This window comes from Protobothrops mucrosquamatus, unplaced genomic scaffold, assembly GCF_001527695.2.
Source record: "Protobothrops mucrosquamatus isolate PMUCROS unplaced genomic scaffold, P.Mucros_1.0 scaffold2797, whole genome shotgun sequence".
NCBI lineage: Eukaryota > Metazoa > Chordata > Lepidosauria > Squamata > Viperidae > Protobothrops > Protobothrops mucrosquamatus.
In genome coordinates, this window is record NW_015388833.1 from 45472 (window position 1) to 55136 (window position 9665).

The 9665-nt window shown below is 35.7% G+C and overlaps 1 protein-coding gene across 1 annotated transcript in view; it reads left to right on the plus strand.

The window, feature by feature from the left end:
* LOC107296425 (pancreatic lipase-related protein 2-like) overlaps positions 1 to 3934 on the plus strand; it is a 15341-nt gene extending 11407 nt beyond the window's left edge. The window contains exons 7-10 of the mRNA XM_029286060.1: positions 337 to 512; positions 1151 to 1280; positions 2852 to 2963; positions 3763 to 3934. Of these exons, the coding sequence (XP_029141893.1) occupies positions 337 to 512; positions 1151 to 1280; positions 2852 to 2963; positions 3763 to 3934 (590 nt within the window). The remainder of the gene's footprint in view (positions 1 to 336; positions 513 to 1150; positions 1281 to 2851; positions 2964 to 3762) is intronic.
* The last annotated feature ends 5731 nt before the right edge of the window (positions 3935 to 9665 follow it).

The window sequence follows — 9665 nt, forward strand, 5'->3', positions numbered from 1 at the left end:
GAGTTCATTGTACTAAAGTTCAATATAGCTAAAGAACAAATCCACATTTTTAAGGAAAAACAAATCCATAAACTCTGAGCTTTCGTTCTTGGCATCAGGCTTCAAATATGTGACATGCCACAAACTGTTGAATTTGTTCACACACAATAGCTTTTCATCACTGTCAAATAGCCACCAGTTCCAGGTTTGAGTAGGAAGTTCCTCTCAATATGTAACATGCCACAAACTGTTGAATTTGTTCACACACAATAGCTTTTCATCACTGTCAAATAGCCACCAGTTCCAGGTTTGAGTAGGAAGTTACTTTTCTCCTGCCACATTGTTATCTTCTTGCAGCTATTGTTTCTTCTACTCACTTCCAGAAAGCTGGACTGAGTAAGTGTGCTTACTGCAAATATAAAAGGATTAGCTGCAGGCCACTGGTGGGCAACAGTGGATATCCTATCAAAAATGGGGTGTTGGCAGGTACCATCACCACTTTCCCATATCCAGGATCTGGTATAAATCTATCTGTACAAACCACCTTCTTGTGACCTCTCGTTTTAAAAATTAAACCTTTACCTTACCCTGTTAGTGGGCTAATGGTAGGGGGAGGGAGGCATTAGTATGAATAAATGAATAAATCAAAACAACAAAGGCAGCTAACAGAACTGAAATATAGGTAATTCTTGACTTACAACAGTTCATTTAGTGACCTTCAAAGTTACAACACTGGAAAAAATGATTTATGACCATTTTTTCACACTTATAAGAGTTGTAGCCCTCACAGCAGCCATGTGATCAAAATTCAGACACTTGGCAGTTGACTTATATTTATGATGGTTGCAGTGTCTGGGATCATGTGATCTCCTTTTGTGGCCTTCTGACAAACAAAGTCAATGGGAAACCTGGATTCACTTAACGTTTGATTAATTTAACAACTACAGTGATTCACTTAACAAATGTGGCAAGAAAAGTCATAAAATGGGGAAAACTCACTTAACAATTGGGTTTTAAGTCAAGGACTACCTGTAATCACATCTACTATTTGCCATTTGAGGTGCTAAGCCAGGATAACAGTGCATACTTGAATGTATAATAAAGATTATAGTAGAAACAGTGAGAAGTCTTGAAAAAAGCCTTTGGAACCAATCTATTTATTTTATCCTAGGGAAATTGCTTTCCATGTCCCACAGAAGGCTGCCCAGTAATGGGTCACTATGCTGATCAATCCCATGATAAACTGAAGAAAAGCAATCAAAGCTACTATCTAAACACCGGATCTAAGGAGCCCTTCACCAGTGAGTATATAAAGTATGTGTGGAATACTCATGTAACCAGTGAATCTGCAAAGAAATCTACTAATTTAGGATTGATTCAGGCTGTCAGTACAAGGGTCATGTTTCTGAAATTTAAAGCTGTATATGGAGTTTAAATGTGTAGCCAGGAAATGGAATTATCATGCATGTTCATGCTGACAAGATTGCAAGCAATTGACATGTTTTCTTACCTGGATGTCTTCAGGGAGATCTCATTTCTGTATTTGAGGTTGTAAGGAATATATGACTAAGTTCACAGCCAAACTCTTGTGACCAGTCAGAAAATTTTAACTACAGTAAATGATTAACTATCACACTGGAGAAATTACTTATCCTGTCTGGTCATATATGCAAAGATAGCATACATACTGTATATTGTAGAAGACAGATTGCCAAGATTTATCTTCCAAAAAATAATAATCTTATTAGAATTTCAAGAGTAAGCAATTAATCTTTTTATATACAGGATGAGTAAAACATGTTTAAGGAGAGTCCCAAAAGTGCTTTTTAAAAAGGCAACTTGGCTTTGTTTTTTCTTTGAAGATGTTTTGCTTCTCATCTAAGAAGCTTCTTCCATTCTGACTGAACTGAAGTCAGTCAGAAATGAAGAAGCTTCTTCGATGAGAAACAAAATGTCTTCAAAGAAAAAACATAAGTCGAGTTGCCTTTTGAAAAAGCACTTGTGGGATAAACATGACCTGGATGACTGACAATCTCCATAGACATGTTTAGGGAGAGTTTTATACACAAACACACACACACACACACACAAAGAGAGAGAGAGAGAGAGAGAGAGAGAGAGAGAGAGAGAGAGAGAGAGAGAGAGAGAGACCTAAAATAATATATTTTTTTCTGTATGAGCTTAATAGCTTGTCTATAAGAAATTCTTACATTCTTCAAAAAAAGAATGCCTCTTTGGAATGTTCTGCTTGATGTCCTTTATTGAAACCTCCTCTGAGGCCAAAATTGCATCCTTTTCAGTACTGGAGAGGACACTTCAGTATTTCCCAAGGGAGTACACATTTGAATTCAGAGGAGAAAAGTATCTAAGTTTTACAATGTTTTTATGGTGCTAAATATCTCATTTTTCTTTCAATTTTGAACAAAGGTGTGATGTTTAGGGTTTTTTAAAAAAAATAAACATATGTTTAAATACTACATATTTAAATTCTTGTTTTTATATCCCAGACCATTTTAAACTGTTAGAATTAGGGATGAGGGATGATTTTAAATTGAGTTTGTGGCTAAGATTACCATCAGTCTATCAACAGTTAAGACAAAATACTTTTAAAACTATATTCCCACTAGGATGATCTGCCAGATGGGATGTACTGATAACGGGCTTGAGAAATTTAAGCCTCGTAAATATTATTTATTTAAAATGCCTTAAGATTCTTTAAAATTATAAGCTTTTTTAAATGATCAATTTTTTCCTAGTTCTTATTTCAATTTCATTAACAAAGATGAATACCCTTGTCTAATTGTATTTCATGCCTAGCCATTTTGTATTTATTTAACTGCTGCATTCATAACACATGCATCGTATTATCTAGGTTGGCGATATAATATATCTGTCAAACTAAATGGAATGAAAAATGTGAAAGGAGAGATAAATATAGTTTTCCACAGTAAAAATGGAGATATGAAGGAATATCCAATTATGAGGTATATTTCATGCTTTGTTGTTGCAGATTTTCAGTTTTGCTAATTTTAGGAATAATTATATCACTAATTCAATTAAGAGTTTTTCATATTTATCATGTATAAAATACTTCCTTCTACACATCCTAACTCCTAATTCAAGGATAAGGTCTGTTTTATGAAATAACATATTAAAAAGGTAACAACATATATTATATATGATCTAAAAAAATATATAAAAAGGTGGGAAGTGAAGATGTTAGAAATGCTATCCTTTTTCCAAAAATAAAACAATGTAGTTTGTCAATTCTGCTTCAATACTTGATGAAATGGGATACAGATCAGCTTTCAGGGTGAAGACAATGGGAATAGAATAGTTTTCATGGTGAACTATGATGTCTTATAAGTACAAAACAAATTGTTTAAGCTATTATAGCTTTAGTAGATTATTTTATAACCTTTGTTGCTCATTGTCAGGGAATTGTGCAGCAGCTGTCCACATGAAGTCAGAGACACTGGAACAATTTTATAGCTCTATATAAATAAATATATTTTAGATTTATATTTACAGCAGACAAGATAGTCAGGAACACAGGAACATAATCACGTGAATCAAACAGCATATAGAGCACACACAGAAGAAAAAGGGGGGGGGAAATGAAACTCCCCCTTTACACCCACAGCATGGCATGGCCCATTATACTGAAATATGATTGAGATGAATTGTGAATGAGCAATATTAATATCATAGAATAATTAATTGTGAAGTGGTAAAAAACAACTGTACTGATGCTCTGTAATTTCTTCAATCCCATTTTTACAGGGGCAGCCTTAAGCAAGAACAAATCTATTCAAAGCTCACAGATGTAGAAATTAATCCAGAAAATGCTTCAAGAATTGAGTTTGTTTGGCACAAGCAATTCTTTACTTTCTTTTGGGCTCAACTAGGAGCAGAAAAAATAAATCTTACCCGTGGGCAGGATGGGCGTACGTAAGTATAGCAATTTTAACACTTAATTTTCATGATTTATATCAAGTGTCATTTGATAGTCCAGGAAGAAATCCTTTCTATCTGAGCAAGGATGGGACTTGAGCAAGGATGGATTTGAACATAGTGAAATTCACTAATTATGCTTGGAGGGAGCTATTGATCTGCTGTTCTGAAATGCTAGAGTGAATACATAAGCATGAATTACATGCCCTCTTGCCACATATGCAGTAAGACTTCTTTTTACTTTGTTTATTGTTAGTTGGTTTTGTTCAAGGTGGGTTATTGCAATTATAAAAATATTGATCAATTAATAAATAAGCAGTAAAAATTAGAAGCAAGATGTCTGAAACAATGCAAAATAAGAACAATCTCTATGTTGTAGAGATTTCCAGTTCAGAATACACTCCAATAATTTCTCCTATGTCACCTCCCAAAACATTTCTAGAGGTTTGAGTGGGGTAGAAGGCTCAGAAAGTCCAGCATGGAGGGTTCCGAGAACCAGATTTTCTTCTGATAAATTATCCTGGACCTAGACCTTCTGTCATAAGAACACCCTGAACAGTTTGTAATGTACACTCTCGTATTATAAATCTTTCTTCCTTTTGTCCGTCAAAAGTCTAAATCTTTCAACTTTGTATACAGTCAAAACATGTATTAAGGGATGGAAAAGAGAAGTTAACGAGCAAATGTAGGATTTATATAAGGATATTTTTCTTCACCTTCTTCCAGGACTTCCCTCTGTGGCCATGGAACAGTAAAATACGAAGTTCCCCAAATGCTTACACCTTGCTGAACACAAAAGGAGGCATAATCATAATTTGTAAGAGTAACAGGGACCAGCTTCTTCATGTGGCCTCTGAAAGAGCTTGATGGTTTGAAGTATGACTTATTAGAACAAATCTTCTGTCATTTTTTTTCATCTCAGCTCTGAACACAATCATCATAATTGTTTTAGGTTTGATAAAACAGTGTCAAACATTTACAGTACCAATTTCTGTCTCAAAAGAAATAAAAGTAGACAAAAAGTCTGTGTGTGTGTGTGTGTGTGTGTGTGTGTGTGTAGAGAGAGAGAAAGAGATTTGCTGGGGTGCAATCTTCTCTGTCAAAAGCAAACTATGAATAGAAAAAAATGGTGAACACTGTTTAAGGGTATGGAGCATCTTTACTTGTCAAGGTACATTTTTAAATAGGGACAATTTTAATTTAAATCTTAATTAATTATACAGCGGAAAAAAAATATTTGGTTTTTAATAGGTTTTTATGGGGGGGCGATGTTTTATGTGTTTTAATATGCTGTAAGCCGCCCTGAGTCCTATAGGGAGAAGGGCGGCATATAAATCCATGTAAATAAATAAATAAATAAATAAAATACATCTCTTTAAATTTGCTTTTTAAATTTATGCGGAAATTCCAAGACTTTATCTGCTCTGATGCGTTTATGTTTACAAGGTGTAGTGTGAACAGAGCATTTGCATCTTTCTCTTCCTTCTCAGCAGTTTTGTTTAGAAAACCATTTCTACTTCCTTGCTTGATAGGGCAAAGAATGTATTTAGATACGTTCCAAGATATTTATAAATGTTCTTCATTTTGGCAGACATAGCAAAGAGAACATTAAAGATTTCGATTCACAGCTTCTTCCACCAGTCCCCAGGCCTGTTCCCATGCTTTCTTTAAAGTCTTTCCCACAGCAGACATTCCTGATATAAAAAATTGTGAGTCTTAAAGAAGTTTGCCAACATCAGTTTCCCTTCACTAATACAAGTTGTCCTTGACTTACAATAGTTCATTTAGAGACCGTTTAAAGTTACAAAGAAAAAAATGACTTATAACATTTTTCAAACTTACGACCATTACAGCATCTCCACGGTCATGTAATCAAAATTCATATGCTTGGCAACTGAGTCATATTTATGATAATTGCAGTGTTCTGGAGTCCTGTGGTCACCTTTTGCGACCTTCTGACAAGCAAAGTAAATGGAGATGCCAAATTCACTTAACAACTGAATAGCTAATTTAACAACTGCAGTGATTCACTTAACAACTGTGACAAGATAGATCGTAAACTGGGGCAAAATTCACATAATAAATATCTCAGCAACAGAAATTTGGGGCTCAGTTTTGGTCGTAAGACGAGGACTATCTGTATTTGATTCTCTATCTTGAAAGGGCCAATTCAGTGAATCCTATAGACAGCTTTCTAAAGCCATTCTCATCTTAGTGCTTATTGTGATTTTGAAATTTTAAGATATTTTGATTTAGATGCTATGGGCCTACACCTTTTTTCTTCTTCATTTGCATCCTCAAACTAGTGAACCTACAGCTATTACAGCCTTTTGTATGGGCCTCATATTAAGCTTGATTTAGACTTCTGTGTCACTGCATGCAGGGAACGTGTGTGTCTGTCATTCGGAGACAGTTGCATAGCTGTTACAGTGGTATTTCTGTAAATGTTAACATTCTGGTTAGGTGGTGCTCAAACAACAATGTGCCTTGCCTTCCACCTACCTCCCAACAAGAAGTCAGAATAACCAATCAGCATGCAGAAAAGGGCATCTCAACACATAGTTGAGATTTGGGGGTATAATTGAGATTTGGAGGTGTTGACCCATCTGCAATCATCTACAACCTGCGCTTAAACATCAACCCCTTTGCAGCATAGGTCTGCATCAATGCCTCTGTGCAGTTGCAGACAAGTCTAAATCAAGCTTTAGAAGCTCCGAGTGGTTGATAGGAAACATAACAACATTATATGTTAAGTTAGTATCACAGTTGTTAAATGAATCTGGCTTCCCCATTGACTTTGCTCATCTGAAGGTTGCAAAAGGTGATCACGTGGTCCTCGGACACTGTAACTCCCATAAATATGAGCCAGCTGCCAAGCATCTGAATTTTGATCATGTGCCCATGGGGATGCTGGAAAAGTTGTGTGAAAAACAGTCATAAGTCACTTTTTTCAATGCCATTATAACTTTGAATGATCACTAAATGAAGGGTTGTCAGATGATGATTATCCGTAATAAGTTTTTAATTTTATTAAGTCATTCCTAGCCTGTCCCACTTAGAGAACCATTAGTAATTGAAGACTAGGATTAGATTATTCTGCCATCTCAACAGGCAAGCTTTCAATCATGGATCTTCCTTTCTGATCACAGGAGGAAATTCCATATTGTCTTATGACCTTTCCTAGCATTTTACAATGGTTTCTCTGAGCTTAACATAATAAGAATACATTTTGAAAGAATTTGGTATATAAATCAGTGGTATTCCATTATTGCAAAAGTTGCATTATTTTTGCTGATAATGATATAGGGATATTTATCCAGACAAATGACAACTAATCCAGTAATCCTGTGCATATATTGATTTCTCTCTCAAGGTGTAGAAAGAAACCTTCAGCCTTGTAAGAAGATTGGCCTTCGGGTGTCGCCTTTGTGGACTCTTTAGCAGGTCTTATCTTCTCAACAACAATGGTTTGATCCTAGAAAGAAGAAAAAGGATGGATCAGAGGGGACTGCTTTCCAATATCAAACCATTGTTGTTGAGAAGATAAGACCTGCTGAAGAGTCCACAAAAGGAACATCTGAAGGCCAATCTTCTTCCAAGGCAGAAAGTTTTCTTCTACACTTAGAGGAAGAAATCAATACATGGATTACTAAAAGGATTATGTTTTGAATCTACAAAATTCATGGCTCCCCTTCACATGTCCTCAAGCCACCTTCTACTCTTCTTTAGCCCTGCAGTTGATTAGATTAGTTCTAATCATTACCAGAGCTGATATTGCTGTCAGTTTGGTGACTGGCTAATCTTTACTTATCCTAGGTGTTTCATAATATTATGCTGGATTATGTTTAAACCTTTCTGCTATGAGGCTTTGGGGTTATTCATGGGCAAAGTTGCTTTACAATTTTAACATGTTTTGGCACTTTTTAGGCCTTGTGATCAGCCTGATATTTTAGGATGAAGGACAGATTTTAAATACTTTTGATATTCAAGGCATTCACAAGTTGGTATCTATACCAAAACTACATAAAAAATAGGTGTGTATCATACACATTGTGTCATTGTGGAGAACAAAAGTAGTATAGGATTATTTCAAAATCTATATGAATTACAACAGTCCTGAAATTCCAGACAGCTCATGCTCCTATCCTTGCTTATTAATGTAACTCATAAGGATTCATGTCAGTGTTTCTCAGGGCAGAACGACACATTCTGCTTGGCCCATCATCAGTGTGGGCCACTCACATAAACAGGAAGAGATGATGTCATCCACCCTAAATGTCCTGAACACAAATGAGGAACAAACATGGGGATAGTAGGATAGTAGGCAGTATGTAAAGAGCCTTTGGTTACCTAGCTCTCATCATTTGCCTTATGGTTAAAGGACTCCTAAGGTTCAAAGCGACAATAAGTGTCCAGCACTGTTTCACAACAAACATCTAGACCAGAGGTGTCCAATCTACAGGCCACATGTGGTTCTGGAGAGCTAGAATGCAGCCCCACAAGATTATCAAAAATATTTAAAAATAAAAGAAGTTTGTTATTTATATACACATTAACTATATTATATATTTTATATGCAGCCCAGGACAATTCCTCTTCACTCAATGTGTGCCAGGGAAGCCAAAAAGTTGGACAACCATGATCTAGTCTCAAAATATTTTGAATATATAAAATGGTAATAATTTCAGATCCTACAAAACTCAAACTTGCCCAGCATTTTCAAATTCTATTCGTGCTCATTGCACTGCAACAGTTATGCATTCAATTACTTCAGCTATCTAAATGGCCTGTGGTATGATTTTTAAAGAAAAATGTGCCACTTTATTTTGTTTTAAATTTTACCTATAACAGCCAAGTATTTGAAAATATGCATAGTTTTCCAAGGACAGATTGGATAAAGCTCACATGAACAGAGGAGGTGATAAGATTTTTTTAAAACTATATAATATATGAAATACTCTCATTTTGGGGATATTGCTATAAGAGGAAACAGCTTCTTGAACAAATGAATATGATTACAAATAGATTCTGGGCTGATTAGGTTCTGTTGAATCATAGAATCACAGAATCATAGGGTTGGAAGGAATTTTGGAGGCTTGAGTCAACCTTCCGCCCAGTGCTGGAACACTTCATACCATCCTGGATAAATGATAGTCCTTTAAAACAAAAAACACCTTCTGATGATGGAGCACACTCAGCCTCACATTCAAGTTAATGTTGAGAGTTAACATTTTATTAGCAGCCACTACTTCAGGAGGCAAGCTGTTCCCTTGCTTAATGGCTTTAATGGAATAGGAAATTTCTCCTTATCTCAAGTTTGGATCTCTCACTGTAATGGTTCTTATCCTACCCTCTGGTGTTATGTAGAATAAATCCACATCCTCTTCCTTGTAACTTCCCTTCATTTAATGGAAGACTACTGTCATGTCTTTCCTTAGCCTTCTTTTCTTTAGGTTAAACATACCATAAATGGTCGTTGTGGGATTTAGTCTCTAAGCTCCTGACCATCTTTACATCCTCTATACTCTTTCCAATTTCTCAGTATCTTTATTGTATTGTGGCAACCAGAACTGGGCACAATGTTTCAAGTTTAATTTGACCAGCGCAGCATAGAATGATGCTCTCACTTCATGTTATGTTGACACTATACTTCTATTAATGCAGCCCAAAACTGCACAGGCTGTTTTGGGATGTATACCACATTGCTGGTTCATGCTTAATCTGTGACCTCT